The sequence below is a fragment of the Lactuca sativa genome, chromosome 4 (genome assembly GCF_002870075.4).
Source record: "Lactuca sativa cultivar Salinas chromosome 4, Lsat_Salinas_v11, whole genome shotgun sequence".
In the NCBI taxonomy this organism is placed as follows: domain Eukaryota; kingdom Viridiplantae; phylum Streptophyta; class Magnoliopsida; order Asterales; family Asteraceae; genus Lactuca; species Lactuca sativa.
This window is the reverse complement of record NC_056626.2, coordinates 307,922,110-307,940,820: the sequence shown is the minus strand read 5'-3', so window position 1 is coordinate 307,940,820 and position 18,711 is coordinate 307,922,110. Positions and strand designations below refer to the sequence as shown.

Genomic DNA, 18,711 nt, shown 5'->3' with positions numbered 1-18,711 from the left:
TGGACAGTGACAATGGTGACACTAGAAATCCAAAAAAAACATTCTCTTCCCAATGGAAAGGGATTGTCCATAGTCAACCCGGTTGATCAAATGGTAAAGAGAAAGGCTAAGTCTGAGATAGTCCCATTACCAAAGGGTCCATATGTTTATTTTGCCAAAGGAAGGGGCGTTGATTGCAAAGCTGCCAAATTTACCTAAGGATGTTAAAGTCAATAAGTTTGACTCTACATCAGGTAGAGCCCATTATCTAACTCTGTTAAGTTCTATTCTGAGATCCTCATTACATGATGTGACTGGGTCACATGTTGATGTTTTAAGAATCAAAGAATATATAGAGAAATCTTAAAGGAAGTATATGCTGATTCTGATCGCGAAGGTGGATTTCGATCGCATCAGAATTTTGAGCAGTTGCTTAAGAAGTTATGATATATTGTTAAGGAATAGATAACAACAATTTTCCATGTGGATTGTAAGGATAAGTTTTTCCGCAAAGTTTTAAAATAAAAGAAAATTGTTTAATTTTATTTATTTGAAGTATCCTTACAATGACATTTGTGGAAAATTGTTGCTTATATGATTCCACTGACAGCAATATTGGAAAATGGATTTGATTCTTTCATTTGTGGTAGTGTCTAAATTTACCAAAAAAGGAAAATTCCTCATCGCCCAAGTTTCAATTGGACCGAAACTTGGAATCATGCAAGTTGAATAGTATGATGAATGAGAACTTTCAAGCATTGGAAAATCAAGACTAATTACTTGTTCACATGGATGTGTGAGTCAACTGAAGGACTAAAGGGATCGAGTACACATTCTTGTGCACTAGTCATGTCCACCACAAAGCTCATTAAGACTATTTGATTTACTAAAGTTTAGTAAATATGGTTATACTTACAAGTTTAAGTATAATTCTGAAACATTGGAAAAGTCTCAATGTATGGCAGACCGAATGGGAAGAATCAAATTAGGCAGAAAGATAAAAGTTTCTCAAATCTGAAAAGACGGGAGAGTACTTTAGTATCATGTTTGTTATCATCTTAATGATTTAGAAATCATATCACAATTAGTCCTCTAAAGGTCATCTTAGTGCATTCTTATGACTAAGAAGAGGAGTCATGAATTGTTGAAATGGTTAGATCAGGAAGATGAGTCATACTTTGTTCCAAAACAATTCTTAGAGTCATACTCCAAGATTGTAACTTGAGTGACATATCTTAAAGAAAGGTTTAAAACACTTTTCAAATGTAAGAGTAAAAGTGTCCTACTCTTGTACATTTGAAATTGGTAAGTTGTGATGTTTTGGATAAAACAAAGACCAACTAAGGCCAATTGTGTGAAGTGTTTGTCTTGATAAAGAATCCGCACTATCTCTTGAATATTTGGCAAGATAGTCTTATATGTCAAGAGGATAGTGGGAGTCTTAAAGATCCTAAAAAGAAATTCAAGAACTAATCAAGAATAAAACCTGAGGTTCTTCACTAGCACACGACTTGAGGTTTATAACCTATCGTGTTGACATATTCTGTGCCCATTCCAGTTAAAGTTGGCTTTGCATAGGAGTTTTAAAAGTTCTCAATTGGTTGCATAACAACTTGGAAGCAATGACAGGCCATGTACTGCCAGGTGACAAGAAGTTAAGATTGCATAAGTTCAGTCCATATGAGTTTGGATTTGTCATTATCCTTGTCTTGTGACTATGGTTTTGACGATTCACATGGATAAGAGCACATACACCATAAAATCTAAGGGTCATAATGTTTCTCTCCGATTCATGAAAATGATGGTGAGAAAACACTTCCACCAAGTAGATTTGAAGCAGATGACAAAAGGTCTAAACAATTGAGACTATGATTACGGCATCCTTTTCATAGTTCTGAAATTTTTTAGACACACATGCATGCAATCTAAGGAAAGGTGTATGATTTTGATAAAGTTTTATCAAAGCATCTCGTATCAGAAATCTGAACTTTGGTAAGAAAGTCAATAAAGTATTGATTTCTAGAAGTCCAGCTGATTTCTGAGTACATGTCAAAGCTAGTGGGAGCATAAGTGTTATGCTAATAATCATCATGTTAGTGGGAGCATGATAATTATTGTTAGTGTTGCAAGTTAGCAATGTTAATTATAGAAAACAAAAGTTTCAATTCGTGAGGCTGCAGGGATTGAAAAAGTTGTTTTACTATAATTAAGGGAAAGGATATACTTCATTTCAGTTCTAAAGGCTTAGATTGAGACCTTAATCATCGTTAGTCAAGAATATATATATGAATTTCATGTTGGATTGGTTCAACTTAAGGAAATTCTATATATTGCATTCTCAAAATTCGATTATGATTACGACATCCCTCTTCATAGTCAAATTTTGAAAACATGGCAAATAAAAATATTGTAGCAAAAGACTGGTCTAGAATCATGTCTTTATGTGAGACATCATGAATCGTGTACCATTTGCTTTGGGTACAGGATCGATTGCATGTGCTATAATATTTGTCATTTCTAAATTTTTCCAAATGCCCAGAGGCATTAAGAAGGGAAAAGGTCTAGAATTAGATATGACTAAAATGATTAAGCAATTGTCGAGGACAATCTGAGGTTTACCAAAGATTGGTTGCTCAGGGACAGTTGGAAGTAAAGTGCTAATTTTGGAAGGACCATATTGACATATTCTGAAAAGAGGCATCTCTTATTCAGAAGTGATAGTCAAAATGAGAATATGGAGTTGTCTCCATAGGTGGAAGTTATCTGTGTAAGATTAGAAAACTTAATGCAAGAAGCATGTCCAAAGCAATGTACTTTGAATATGAGACTTAGTTTCCATGGAGTTGATCTCCATTGGAATACCTTATAATGACTGTTGACAAGTCTTTGTGACTTTGTACATATTCATTACAGGAGGGTCAGTGCATATAAGTTTAAAATCTAAACAGATTTCGATAAAAGATAGGAATTTGAAATTCTCACATTTTTCGATAAGGATTTGGGAGTGTGAAATTGGAATCATTGAAATTATGTTCAATTGGTTTATTTCACAAAGTAAGGATCATAGACAAACATAGAGTGCATACTTGGTGTATGGCAAAGCTATTGTTTAAGAAAAACATAGTGTACATGCTTGGAGCATGGGACAACTAGTGTTTTTAATTCAAGTATAAAGTTGATAAAACCGAAACAATGAATAATGAGTAATTAGTATGGTGATAAATAAAAGTGTTTATTTATATTCATAGGGTTTGATACCATATTTGATTCATTTATTCTTGTGTTTTACTTTTCATGTTTTGACTTCCAGAATAACTAAGTCGCTCTTCCTGAATGATTAAGTTATTCAAACCATCCACAGTCGGTCATATATTGGAAGTAGATATGAATCAAGACTGTCATGGGTTGGTTTGTAGAGGTCCAAGTTGGTGGACAAAGTGGTGCTACAACACTCATGAGTGCTCATAAGTTCTGAGTATCGGATTCAACCCGCGCTCATTTGAATCACTTCATTGATTTTATCACGAGTGATCATGAGACGATAATATCTTATATTCTTCAAACCTAGAGATATGAGTTGTTACTATGAGTTGGTTATACATTGATTGCACGAAAACGCATTTGGTAACTCGATGTTATAAAACATGCCTTTGTGTATGATTCAACAAGTAGTAGAACAACCCATATGAGTCGAAGTTTATCCATTCCTTTTACCTTCGGGATAAAAGTGATATTTGTGGGCCCCTCGATGATTTAGCGATGACACATGTGAGTGCTTGGCCAAGCTAGGACTGATTTGATTTGTTCAATCAGTCAGTTATCATAAATCGAAAATCGGGAAACAACAAATGGACAGAGAGAATGATTATAATCCATGTCTCAGTCCATATGATATCTAGAATGGAGGAATATATGATCCCTTATCTAATGGACAAGTCATTGACAAGGTCAGAGTTCGACAACGGCCAATTAGGTTTTGAAGTCATACTCAATAATAGTTTTAGACTTATCCAAGTGGGAGACTGTTGGATTAATGTCTAAGTCCATAACTATATTTGGTATGTACTTGACCCGACCCGGCATGGTCCATTTGGGTTGCACTTCACCGGCATAATTTATATGGATAGTATTTTGAGAATAGTATATTTATGATTTATATTAATATATTATAAGTTCTAATATATTAATATGGAATCATATTATTTAATTAGTATTGATCAAGAATTAATTTAGAATTAATTAGGTGATCAAAAAGAACTAATTAAATATGGACTCTTATATATATGGAATGGGCCAAGTTCATTTAGGTTGGGCTAAGCTTTCATGGATGGTCCATGGAACTTTTAACCCATGGATTTTATGTAAATCAAAGGTCATGGGTATTAGGGTTTACATGGATGTAACCCTAATCCTCCATAATATATAAAGGGGTCCTTGGCTCACAAAATTGGCACAAGTGTGTGAAAATAAGAGTGGGCCGATTTTAGTGTGCATACATATTCTCTCAAGTCTTCCAAGGTGTTTTGGTGATTTGTGATTCCATTTGAGGCTTCCACACTATTGGGGCTAAGCTCTTAAAGCTTGAAGACATCAAGCTACATCAAAAGGTATGTCATCTAACTAGAACTTTGTAGTATAGGTGCTTCATAATATACTAGTTAGGATGAAACCTTGGAATAGTTAATATTTGCATGTATAATAGAGAAAACATAGATCCAATGTTTATAGGGTTGCATCTACACCACAGAAGTGTTAGAATGCTAAAAAAACCCAACAGTTTTGCTATAATTAAGGGAGAGAATATTATACTTCGTTTCAAAATCTAAAAACTTAGATCGAGAAATGTTAATAAAATTTAGTCAAGGATACATAGTGCATTCTCAAAATTCGATTATGATTACGGCATCCCTCTTCATAGTTCGAATTGTGGGAATAGGGCACATAAAATATTATGGCAAAAGGCTAATAAAGTATCACGTCTTTATGTGAGACATTATGCATCGTGTCCAATACGCTTCGGGTATAGGATCGATTGCATATGCTATAATATTTGACCATTCTAAAATTTTCCAAATGCCTAGGGCATTAAGAGGGAAAAGGACTAGAACTGGATTTGACTAAAATAATTAAACAACTATCAAAGGACGATCTGAGTTTCACTGAGGATTTGTCGCTTGTGAGTAGTTGGAAGTATAGTATTGGATGGACTATATTGACATTATTATGAATAGATAAGATTCTGTTAAGAATGAGTTGTCATATGGCAAATATAGAAATGTTTCCATTAATGGGAGTTGGATATTAAGAAATATGTCTAGATTAGAAACTTTTATGTGAGAAGGATGTTCAAAGGAATGTACTTTGAATGTGAGATTTCACGTCTATGGAATTGTCTTCTAACAATTTCCGATAGAATACCTTGTAATTTCATTAGCCGGGTCTTGGTGACTTTTGTGCTGTGACATTACGAAAGAATCATTGCATAAAATGTTAGAATCTGACACATCCAAAAAGTGGCAAGAATTTGGTATTCTTATACTAATAATAAGGATTGGGGATTGTGAAATGAGTTTCATTGTAAAAAGTTTTTCAATTGATCTATTTCACAAAGTATGGACCATAGGAAACCAAAGTGTGGATGCTTGGAGCATGGTACAATTGTGGTTATAATTCGAGTAATAAGTTGATTTTCCGAAACATTAAACAATGAATAATGAGTAATCAATATGGTGACTAAATAAAAGATGTTTTATTTATACTCAAGAGTTTGGGGCCATATGGGATTGAGTATTATCGTTGTGTTTCACTTTGCATGTTTTGACTTCCAGAATAACTGGGTTATTCAAACCTCCACAGTCGGTCATACGTTGGAAGTAGGTATGAAGAAAGACTGTCATGAATTTGTCTGTAGATTGTCTGAAGTGTTTAGACATAGCACAAGTTTTCCGCAGTGTTCATGAGTGCTTTGATAAGATTAAAGTATTGGATTAAACCCACGCTCACTTGAATCACTCCATGGATTTATCACGGGTGATTAGTAAGACGATAACATTGTATATTCTTGAAACCGAGACGTGTGAGTTGTTATTTGCTGGTCGGTTGCACATTGATGATAAGTAAATGCACCAGTAACTTGGTATTATAAAACTTATTGTTGTGTGTGATTCGATTAGTAGGTGCAAGCAAGCATTTGATTCGAAGTTTATCCATTCCTTTTACCCAAAGTGGGATAAAAGCGATATCTATGGGCCCCTCGATGATTTATTGATGACACCTAAGCGTTTGGCCAAGTCGGGACTAAGTTGATGTGTTCAATTGTAGTCTGTTCTCAGTCATCATAAATTAGACGTCGGGAAACAATACATAGACAGAGAGAATGATTTGAATCCATGTCTCATGTCTATACGATATCTTGTAAAATAGAGGAATATACGATCCCTTATCTAAAGGACAAGTTACTGATCAGAGTTGACAGCGGCTTTTGAAAGCTACGATTGCTGATCAAGTTCTAAAGTCATACGCAAAATAGTTATTAGACTTATCCAAGTGGGAGACTGTTGGTAGTGTCTAAGTCCATAACTATTTTGGTATGTACTTGACCCGATTATGAGCATGGTCCTTTTGGGTTGCCTTCACCATATCAATATGTAGGATGAATTAAGGAGAGAAAGGTTTAATTATGATTTATTACTATATTATAAGAATAATATATTAAAGGAGAAATCATATTGTTTAATTAATATTAGTCAATAATTAATAAAGAATTAATTTTGTGGCTAAAAGAGATTAATTAAACTTAGGGGACTGGAATTGTAATTATAGGATAATTGCAATTGGGCTATGGATCACCTTGGAATAATAGGTTGGAAGAATTCTATGCCCATTAGAAATCGTCCAAGGCATGTTCCAGAAGGGGTCCATGGGCTGCTTAGGGCTTAAGCAGTCAAATTAGGGTTTCCTTGTTGGATAACCCTAATAGCCTAAGTATATAAGGAACCCTTGGGCACCAAAAACGTGGCTAACACTTGGATTAGGGTTTCCAACCGTTTTTGGTGCCTCCCCTCTCTTCTCTCCTTCATCCAATTGCTTAGTGGTGTTTGTGACTCCATTAGAGGTGCTACATTTGAGGCACTAAGCTTTCTGAAGCCAATCAAAGCAAGGAATTGATTGTTATTACTATATAACAATCAAAGGTAATTACTAAACCCTTATTTCAGTTCTTATATGATAGATCTAGGGTTTATAGCTTTGGATATTCAATTGCATGTTCATTAGACAAACTAGATCCAAAAGCTATTAGGGTTTGCATGTACACCATAAAAATGATGTATTGCTCGAAACCCATCATAACTCCTTATCGCTAACACTGATAAATTACTACGGATTTAGGGTTAAAATAAAATAAAAAATAAAATACATCATGGGGTCTTAGGGCTTATTGTTTATTTATTTATTTATTATTATTATCCTTATTTATTTATTTACTTATTTTATTTTATTTATTTCATTTTTAAACGAAATGTTACATGTTCATTGGTCTAACCATAATTAAACATAGATGATCAGTCTAAGTCTAGTTATGGTTCGACCCATGTACAACCAACTTAGCTAATGTGTTTGACCTAAAACCTTGCATTATATTAGCATTTTAGGGTTCGGGTTTATATATGTATATATGTATAACCCTATATTTGTAGGTTAAGGAATATACCTAACCTAAAAGAGTAAGCTGTAGGATATAGTCGTGCTTTCCTAAGAAAGTACTAGTTCACTATAGCCAATAGCTCTGATGTCAATCTGTCACACCCCCAGCCGCCAACAGAAACGCCGAGGTGAGCTACGTAAATCAGTAATCACAATTATTGAACATACATTGAACAATACAAATATAATCTTCTATTATTACCGAAATAGAAATTGAATTGACAAGAACATTGCTGAATCGAGACACACACCTATATGCGGCGCATGAAGAAAGACATGGTTTTCCGGGTATGCTTGGGAGCATTGATTGCATACACTGGAACTGGAGAAATTGCCCCTTGGCGTGGAACTGCCAGTATTCAAGCGATTATCAAGGAGCGCCTTCGTTGGTATTAGAGGCTGTTGCTTCACAAAATTTATGGATTTTGCATGCTTATTTCGGGGTTGCGGGTTCCAACAACAACGTCAATGTTCTTGATCAATCACCAATATTTGACGATCTTTTGTCAGGAAAAGCACCGGATGCTCCTTTCACAGTGAATGGAAATGAATATAAGTTTGGGTATTACCTTACAGATGGAATATATCGACCATATTCCACGTTTGTGAAGGCGTTTCGACACCTAATAGACCCAAGAGACAAATATTTCAAGAGACGACAAGAAGGAGCACGTAAGGACGTTGAAAGTGCTTTTGGGGTTTTGAAATCAAAATGACACATAGTTGAACATGCGGCGAGACCTTATGAGTTAGATACTCTACGAGATATCATGTATGCATGTATCATAATGCATAACATGGTTGTCAAAGATAAATGACACAATATTGGAACGTATTCACCTACGGAACCTAGACACGTGCAATTTCAACTAGGGACATCAAAATATTTACATATAGTGGTTGATATTCAAGACCAACGAAAACATAAGCAACTTCGTGAAGACTTGGCGGATTATATCTATGTTGGTCACGAAGATGAATATTGTTAGGTCAAAAAATGTACTTTTTATCATCCTTTTTTTTTGTTTTTTTAGGTTTTTGAATGTTTTTGTCTTTTGTTGTAATTTTTTTAGTGTTGTTTTTAATTTAAGATTCATTAAAATTTTATTTTTACTTTTCAAATGTTATTTTTAATTTATGATTTAATTTATATGATAAATATAATTATTATGATATAAATAAAAAAACAAATTCGAAATATAGAACATATAACATGTTGCCTACACCTAACAGTCTAAAAAATAAATTCTCTTTGGAACATATATAAAATAAGACAAACATTTTTCAAAAAAACAATTTATTAACACAAAAAACCTAATCTGAATATTTGTTTTAAAAACTCGTTACTCACCACCATAATTCTTAGACTTGATAAAACATGACATGAGATGACAACCCGACATGAAATTAGACACGTTTAAGTAAACGGGTTGACACGAAACGACACGATAATTAAACGGATATGATTAGGTTCAAGATTGTCAACACAAACATGACTTGAAAATGATCCGTTTAATTATATATATCATTTTTTTTTATAAATTTCATATTTTTATAAATATATTATATAATATTGACTTATAGTTGGTCAAACATAAGAATTAAAATTAAAATTCAAATTTTGAAATGACTTAATTTTACTCTTCTCACTATCTATCCTCTTTGCTCTCAAACTCTAACTATTTCCATTTTGCATTCTAAATTTACTAAGAATTTTGTTATTCCACCTTCTAACCTTAGTGTTTCACTTTTTCCTTTTCACCTATTAGTCTCATGCTTTCTAACATTGAAAATGTTTCAACTTGACATTAGATAACATATTTACAAGGTCTAAACCTTAATCCAAAAATACGACATAAAAGTAAACAGGTTGACATTATACAAATTTAACAAATCATGTTAGAAACATATATACTTTCAATTCATTTAATGTCTTGACACACAACAAATCATTTTAGAAACATATACTTTCAATTCATTTAATGTCTTGACACAATGGGAAAAAAATAAGACACATTTGTCATGTCTAATAATTCCACAGTAAATCAGTATAACCGGTTCAAAAAAAAAAAAAAAAAAGTAAATCAGTATAATCCAAAAGTGTTTTTAGCTAATACAATCCCAAACACCCTCCCATCAACCCTAAAAAACCGAGTCGCCTCTCCACCGCAGTGGTAGATGTCTGCAATGAAGAATCTACCGCCGGATATTATAGAAGCAATACTGGTACGACTGCCGGCGAAATCCCTCAGCCGGTTCAAGTCCGTGTCTAAACATTGGTGTTCGCTAATTTCCAATCCCCAATTCATCACAACCCATCTCCATCTAAACCACCACCCCACATCCTGTAAATTGATTTGCTTTTCCCGTAATACTAACAATAAAAAATGTCTATGCTCAATCGATCTAAATCTCAACAGCGACGATGTATCCGCAAATGAAGTAAGTTTCTTGCCACCTCCGGTCATGTGGGAAATTATCTGGGGGTCCTGCAACGGGCTCGTTTTAGCCACAGACGAAGATGAAAGGCTCTATTTGGTGAATCCAACCATAGGCGAGATCTTCAAACTTCCCCCCTTTGCACTTCCGAGGGAAGAAGGCTATCAAACCTACGGATTTGGCAACGATTCATCCACGGACGATTACAAAGTAATCGTTATTTCTTTCTCCAACACCGATATGTTCGTCGATGTCTATAGCTTGAGCAACAATTCATGGAGGAACTTGCCTAATTCTCCTTATCGTCAGTCTTTTGTCTATCTTGTCGGTGGGGTTTCTGTCAACAATAATCTTCACTGGCTAATTGTGCGCCCAAACTTCTCATCAATGATTATTGCGTTTAGTTTAGCAAAAGAGGAATTCATCGAAATGAATTTGCCTGATTCACTTGGTAACAACCATCCGTTCAACGTGCTTGTAGTTATTGGTGGGAAACTTTGTGTTTTTAATCAGCTGGGTAAGGATTTGTGGGTGATGGAGGAGTATGGGGTTGGTATGTCTTGGAGTAAGGTATCCATCCATGGGGTCGATATAGATCATCTGAAACCTATTTGTTCAGTTGAAGACAACAACCGGGATATTGTATTGGTTGATGATGATAGAGTTGTTATATACAACGTGGATGAGAGAATATCCAGAAATGTAAGAATCCTAGGGTCTCCATCTGGATTCACCATTAGAGGTACGTATGTTGAAAGTCTTGTATCACCTAAATGCATTAGAAGAATACCATAAACCTGCAATTCTATTTGATTCTTAAGAAGACATTAGAGCTTCAAAGGATGTAAGTTTTTTAGTATTTTGTCATATTATATTATAGAAGACGAAAATGAGCTCCTCTCTAGCTGATTTTCACTTTAAAAACACCGGGTCTGACACACTAATGGGTTCGGGTCAAAAGATCCACGTGTTCGTTTCTCAAACTTTGTATTAAACGAGACACAATCCAATAAAATAGCATCCTGTCACTCTTAGTCATTCGTATACAAAAGCTACTCAAAATCAGTCCGGATGTAGATGTACAACCACTTCCCCCTTTAGCCCATAACATATTACATGTTACATGAACAAAATTAATTGTATTTAACAAAAAATAAAATTAGAATTATAAACTGATAATAAAGTTGAGATTGCTTAGCTGTTCACTATATTCTTCAATCGAATCATATAAAAAGTAGTTCGTAAATCATTTTGTTACATACTAGAAAAAAAGTAGATTTTCAAAATATTGAAACATGATGTAAGCCAAGGCAATGTGTTTATGTTATCTTATTTATTTTTTAACCAGCACCCATTCTATAATCTATATCCTCTCTTATATAATTAACACATAATTTATCATTGAGTACACAATTACTATTTTTTTTTATTAAAAATACTATTATATTAGATTCATATATTTTTAATTAAAATAACTTAAAAGTAGTAATGAACACGTCTATTGTTCAATGGATAGGAGAGAGTTACTGTAAACCTTTGGGATGATCGATTCTAGCATACATTCTTTTAACCAAGTTGAAGCTTTTTGAAAATGTCCAGTTGAAGCCTTTTGTATTATTATATTATAGAAAAAATTTCCATTTGTAATATAATAGGATTTATAATAACGAAGGTTTTTGAAAATTCATAGGTGAAGCTTTTGTATTATTGTAAACATTTCTACATTTGTTGTTAGTTTGGTAAAACATCAAGCTACCTACTTTTTTTTTCTTGTTTTATTAGCAATTTCTGCTTGAATACCAACTTTACTTGCAACTAAAAAGATTACCATATATCTAAGTAATACTTTCGTTAATGCTTACACCTTAATGTACGCATAAGTTCATCCATATAAAAGTAAAACTAATGTTTCATGTCGTACGATTTCGTACTTCATTTCCATTGGTGGCAACAGGCAAATCATCGAAGACTTCGGATTAAATCAAATAGTTTTTTAGAACGTCTTGAGCTGTCTCACATTGTATGTGCCAAGAGTATTACGTGGCATGTAAATCATGTAAATAAAGCAAGGGTCAAGTGCCCATAAAAGACTAATTCATATCGTTTGTGTTTCAAAAAATCTACCTAATCGACTCTAAAAGAGAATGATTTTAACTTTTAACTCAAAGGTTTACGTCTAGGCTTTTACCATATGGAAAATGACTTACGAGCCAAACGAAGTTTCCAAACCGTTCAAAAAACCTCATTTATGTTTTTTTGTTCAAGAAAACCCAACGAACTTAATATTTGTCTAAAAAAGCCTAACTAAGTTACACTTTTGTTCAATTATATGGAAGTCAAAGAAGAGAAACAATGACGTGACTTATTACTATATCGGGAAAATGACTTGTCAGACCAACGAAATTTCCAAACCGTTCAAAAAACCTTGATCATGTATTGTCTGTTCAAAAAAGCCCCAACGAAAGTCACGTTTTGAGCAGACAAAACATGATTGGGGTTTATTGAACGGTTTGGAAACTTCATTGGACTTTTCTCGACAAAAGTTTAAGTTCGTTGAATTTTCTTGAACAGACAAAACATAATTTGAGTTTTTTAAAAGATTTGGAAACGTTCTTTGGTTGTAAGTTATTTTCCCTATGGGCCACATGGATGAGAAGTGCCATTTCAAAATTAAAAATAGTGTTGGGCAACATATCACATATATAATATGCATTAGAAATTACCACTTCGGGTCCATTGTCAACCCAGATTGGATTGCAAAACACTACACGAGGGAGTTGATTTCAAGGCCAAATATCGAACTGAGGGAATTCAAAGGTGATCATTATAGAAAATTTTCACAAAAATAGGTGAATTTCGTGGGTAAAAACTATTTTAAAGTGATGTTAAACTGCAACCAAAATATAATGAATTTTCTTTAAAGAGAAATTAAATAAAAAATATAGGAGGATATTTAATTTCTCTTTCTTTAAATTGTCATTTAGTATATTATCTAGGAAAGTTAGGTAAGATCATGCGGACAACCAGATGTCTAACTTGGAAACAAAACTGTTTTTCAACGGTTTGATTTGGTTTGTAAATTTTTTATTATGTAAACAAAATCATTAGAGATTACTAAAGAATATATATAAGCTGATTATTTCATATATATCTTTTTTTTCAATGAAAGCATTAAAGAAATAAATTAAATTTATAGGCACATGGTGTGTGGAGCCCATACAATCATCTACTTGTTTGTTTGTGTCACTTTCTGTAATATGGGAGCAAGTCCACTTTTATAAACAAAAGATAAGAAAGCCACTCTTCTTTGTCTATTATTAATACATTACAGATTTATAATATATTAGTATTTATGATATGATTTATATTAGATAATAAATGATATTCATGTACATGATGTGTTATTTATGTATAAAAATTAGGGATCAGTATTATGATTTATAGCATTAGATAATAAATGATATTCATGTACATGATTGGTTATTTATGTATAAAAATTAGGGATAAATATGTTGTGGTTGTTTTGGTTTTTTTTTTTGGAAACAACAAATTTTTTATTAAAGAAAGGAACCCACCCCTAGCAAGGAACTAGAAAAGGGACCAAAACAAGAAAAACATACAAGTAAGTGTAAAATTACAAGCCATAAAATGGAGAGATCAACCATTCCTCCCAACTACATATACCCTTATTACCCCTATGTTTTACCCAATAAAAGGTCATAGCCTTAATGCATTCCGAACCATTATGGACTGAAATACTCTCCATGTGAAATAATCTTTTGTTCCTGAAGCGCCATAAGTTCCAGAGCATGTTGTAGCAAATCACAACGAATCGTTTCCGTTTCGTTTTATTCCATCCCCAGTTGCTAGCAAAATGTATCAGGTCTCTGATGATTTTTATTTACTCATGCTCACTTGTAATACCACACCAGCTCCAAATGCAGCTCCTAATCTTGTTAGCAAACGGACAATTGATCAGCACGTGATCAGCGCATTCAGAACTTCCAATGCATGAACTGCATAATGTTGAGTTGACCGAAATACCCCTCCGTTCCAAGGCAGTAGCAGTTGGTATTCGATGTTGTACTGCTCTCCATACAAGACATATCACCTTAATCGGTACAACTTTACTCCATACAATCACAGGAGCAACTGGGGTAATGACTTTCAGCTTTTCGACAAGCTGCCGAATGGAAGCAACAGAGAACCTACCATCCGACGAAAGTTTACATCTCCAATGGTCCATTCCCGCGTTTAATTGAATATTAGAAACATCCTTAATTAGGTCATTTACTTCAGAGTCAAGCCCCCGAACAGCAGGCCTAGCTTTCCACATCCAGTTTTGATTCAAGCCGCCAACCCTATCCGCGACAGTGCACCTTTTCTTTGATTCCAATTCGAATAAGTTGTGGTATTTTGATTTTAGGCTACCAGAACCTAGCCAATGATCATACCAAAACAGGGTATTGTTCCCTGACATAATTTTAATATTAATGAGATCATGGATCTCAATTCCAAGCTCACACAGAAACTTTTTGGTGCTGGCAATATTATTCCAGACACCACAGTATCTTTGTGAGGATAAATGATCAATCGGTTTATTCGCCAAATTATGTATACCATATATTACTTTAGCCCACAAAGAATGTGTTTCATTGTTTAGCCTCCACCACCATTTCACGAGCAGACCAATGTTTAAAGCTTGTATGGATCCAACTCCAAGTCCCCCATCTTCTTTGGCTACAAGGACTTTGTCCGGAAACCCAATGAATTTTCTTTCTATCTTCACAACCTCCCCACAGGAAGGTGCGTCTTATCTTTTCCAATTCTTCTATTACACCCACAGGAGCTCGGAATAAGGATAAATAGTAGGTAGGCAGATTACTAAGAACCGATTTGATTAAGGTGAGCCTACCACCAAACGATAATGATTTAGCCTTCCATAAGGAGAGCTTAGACTGAAATTTCTTAATTATAGGCTTCCAATATTTTATTAAATTCATATTGGCACCAACCGGAACTCCGAGATAGTCAAATGGAAGGTCCCCTGAAACGCACCCGAGAAGATTAGCCCAGTTCGATGTTTCAGTCGGGTCAACTCCAATTCCGAATACTTTCGATTTATGAAAATTAACTTTGAGTCCCGAAGAGATGTGAAAACATCTAAGAATGCGTGCCAGGTTCTTTAGGTTTGATCTTGACCATTCCCCAATAAATAGAGCGTCATCCGCATAGAAGAGGGGAGACAGGATAGGACCATTACCCAGGATTTGAACACCATTGAAGATCCCTTTGTCACAAGCCGATTTGAGAGTCACACTCAATCCTTCCATAGCGATAATGAACAGGTAAGGAGAAAGAGGATCACCTTGACGAACTCCCCTAGAAATAGGGAATTCTTTTGTTGGCGATCCGTTGATGATTACCGACGCCCAGGACGAATTCAGGCATCCACAAATTAGGCCTGACAATCGTGTCGTGTTCGGGTTGGCGTGTCGCGGGTTGGCGGGTCAAAATATGCCAACCCAAACACGACCCATTTAAATATACAGGTCACGGGTTGGCGGGTTTGGAACATAAACCCATATATGACCCATCAACCCATTTATTTATACGGGTTCACAAGTTGGCGGGTTCGTGGGTCCAAATTTTAGATATTTAAGTCTTAAACATCCAAATGAAAATTAAAAACATTCATAGAAACATGTTACAGACTTAGCCTTATAGGTTACGACTTATGACCTTAGACCATCCACGACGAGTAATAATGTCAAAACAATCAAATGGTCTATGAATAAATGGTATATATTATATAATACTTATTAAATATTAATACTTGATACATAAATACCTTTAAAAATATAATAATTTTTTTATTAAGAATATAAACGGGTTGGCGGGTCAACCCGTTTATTTTTTGAGAAACCCATATATGACCCGTTTAATAAACGGGTTGGCGGGTTGAAAAACTCAACCCAAACCCATTTATTTCGTGTCGTGTCGCGGGTCGTGTCGAGAATTGTCAGCCCTACCACGAATCCACAACCTCCATTTGTTTCCAAAACCCATTTGTTCCATTGTTGAGTCAAGGTATTGCCAGTTCACCGAGTCGAATGCCTTATCGAAATCCACTTTAAAAGAAGGATCTTTTTATGTGCTCGCTTAGCCCATGAACACACCTCGTTAACCATGAGAGGACCCTCAAGTATGCATCTGCCTTCTACGTAAGCAGACTGCACATCGCCTATCAGGTCTCCAATAACCGAATTCAACCTGTTGGAGAGTAACTTGCTTATTATCTTGCTTAAGCAACCAATCAGACTAATAGGGCGGTAGTCGTTTAGAGAAAGAGGGTCCTTGATTTTAGGGGCAAGAGTGATGAATGAAGAATTGCATCCCCGGGCAAGAGAGCCAAATTCCTCAAAATGCATTACAAACTTCATCACATCATCTTTAATCGTGTTCCAGAACTTTTTCATGAACTTAAAGGTGAAGCCATCAGGTCCCGGGGCTTTTTCACATCCACATTCCCAAACCGCAACCTTGACTTCTTCCGAGGTAAAAGAGGACTCAATTCTAATGGCATCCATCATAGAAATTGTTTTAAAGTTTGGGTTGATAAACTTGGGTCTAAGTATATGGGCATCCGAGAATTTGTCATGAAAAAAACTGTATACTTCCTCCTTGATCTCATTAACCCCCGTCATCCAACGCCCATTAATCATAAGACCATGGAGAAGACTCCTTCGATTCTTTCTATTGATATACCAATGAAAGAACTTACTATTCTCATCTCCATATATGGTCCATTTGATACGCGCTTTCTGTTTGAGGTCGAGTGCCTTAAGACGTTCCCACTCCGTCATCTTTTTAATCCCATCAGTCCAAATTCTCTGTTCTTCTGAAGAGAGTGGTCTAGATTCTGCAACTTTTTCAAGGTCTTTAACCACATCCAAAGTAACGCTTATTTCTTGCCTTTCTTTTTGATCGTCATCTTTTCTCCACTTCTTAATTTTATCTTTCAAGAATCTGAATTTGGAGGCCAAGTATGCATCAGGGGTCCCATACCCTCTAAAACCATTCCAAGCGTCAATTACAACTTGATCAAATCCCTCTTTAAGGAGCCACGAATTAAAGAAATTGAAAGGGATTGGCCCAAAATCAGATACACTAGACGAGAGGGTAATAGGACTATGATCTGAAAGCTCCCGAGGATGAGCTGTGACATAGCTAAGAGGAAACAGTTGCAAATAATTCGGGCAAGTCAAGAATCTGTCCAGTTTACTTCATTTGGCATCGACCCTACTCATGTATGTGAATCTTTCCCCTCCCATGTTGAAATCTTTTAGATTAGCTTCATGGATAAATCTGTTGAAATCAGAAGCGCTATGGGGACAGAATTGAGAATTACATCTTTCACCCGGATCTCTTACCGCGTTAAAGTCTCCAAACACAACCCTCATTCCTGGTCTCCCATTTATTATGTTAAGCAGTTCCAACCAAACCTTCTTTTTCTCAGATATTGAATGAGGACCATATACATTAACAATATTCAAAATGACACTCTCAGGAGAGTTCTTGTGTTTACCGCTGACAACCAAGTTATGGCGATTCTTGATAATGTCTGATCTTTGAAACACAGAAGTGTCCCAAATTGAGATAAGCCCACCAGAACGTCCGCTTGAATCTACACTAGGATAATCAAATTCATTCGAATCCCAGCACCCGTTAACATCTATACTTGAGGAGGTCGATAGCTGAGTCTCCTGTAACCCAACGAAAGTTGCCTTGTGTTTTAATTTCAGCCTTCTTACCCAGCTAGTTTTCGCCACCTCGCCCACACTCCTCACATTAAGCGATAGGAAATTCATTGGTTAGTAATATTAACTCCCGATCCACCTACAACTTCAGCTAGGATGGGGTTGTCGACCCCCATCTGAAAGCCAATTTCGGATCCGATCGCTACCGTTTGGAGAATTTCGTTGGATGCGGTCTCACCAGACCCCTCAGACGAACCTGATACCATTGGTTCTTTGTTGAGGTCCAGCGATTCGTCACCATTAGGAGAACTAGAATCTTGTGATTTTTGGGTTGGGTGATTAACTCTCGAAGATGCATCGCCATTTATGGGGGAACGACTGCCTCGACTTCTTTTTCTTCTTTTAATTTTAGGCTCGCTGCTACAATGCTCAAAATGGGAAGGCGAGTTAGATATGGAGGCTTTGGAAATATTCTGGGCTGATGAAGAACTCATAGATGGGTCGGAATTGTTATTAAGCCCATTAACTTTTGGGGCCGAGTCCAAACCCACATCACCCGGGTCCATCCTTAATCTGCATGCATCCACCTCAGAAGGCAAGACCTCCTTCATCACGTGGGGAATCTCAACCGACCCCCTTATAAACCCCTCGTTGACTTCTTCCTGGGGGATTACGCCAGTAAGCTCAACCGGTGCATCGTTTGTGTTCCCAACATTCGCCGGGGAATTTCCAGACTCAACATGCCTGTTCGTCATCTTCAATTGTGTTTCTGGTGCCCCTTCGAAACGGAATTCGCCTTCCTCTAGATCGTTATCATCCTCCGGGATCC

General features: G+C 35.6%; 3 protein-coding genes across 3 annotated transcripts in view; 2 read left to right on the top strand and 1 right to left on the bottom strand.

Annotated features, from left to right (window-relative positions):
* The window catches only part of LOC111891377 (uncharacterized), a 29,256-nt gene extending 20,857 nt beyond the window's left edge, over nt 1–8,399 (top strand). The window contains exon 2 of the mRNA XM_052771178.1: nt 7,894–8,399. Coding sequence (XP_052627138.1) covers nt 7,894–8,399 — 506 coding nt within the window. The remainder of the gene's footprint in view (nt 1–7,893) is intronic.
* A 1,371-nt stretch (nt 8,400–9,770) lies between these two features.
* Nucleotides 9,771–11,156, top strand: LOC111891384 (F-box/kelch-repeat protein At3g06240). Its single transcript, XM_023887429.3, has one exon. The coding sequence runs from the start codon at nt 9,862–9,864 to the stop codon at nt 10,915–10,917; it is 1,056 nt and encodes a 351-aa protein (XP_023743197.1). The 5' UTR covers nt 9,771–9,861; the 3' UTR covers nt 10,918–11,156.
* A 3,618-nt stretch (nt 11,157–14,774) lies between these two features.
* On the bottom strand, nt 14,775–15,455 carry LOC111891376 (uncharacterized). The gene has a single exon (XM_023887421.1). The coding sequence runs from the start codon at nt 15,453–15,455 to the stop codon at nt 14,775–14,777; it is 681 nt and encodes a 226-aa protein (XP_023743189.1).
* Between the last annotated feature and the right edge of the window lie 3,256 nt (nt 15,456–18,711).

Excerpts from the sequence above, each read along its gene's own strand:
- LOC111891384 (XM_023887429.3), top strand. The coding sequence starts at position 9,862 with ATGTCTGCAATGAAGAATCTACCGCCGGATATTATAGAAGCAATACTG.
- LOC111891376 (XM_023887421.1), bottom strand. The coding sequence starts at position 15,455 with ATGGAAGGATTGAGTGTGACTCTCAAATCGGCTTGTGACAAAGGGATC.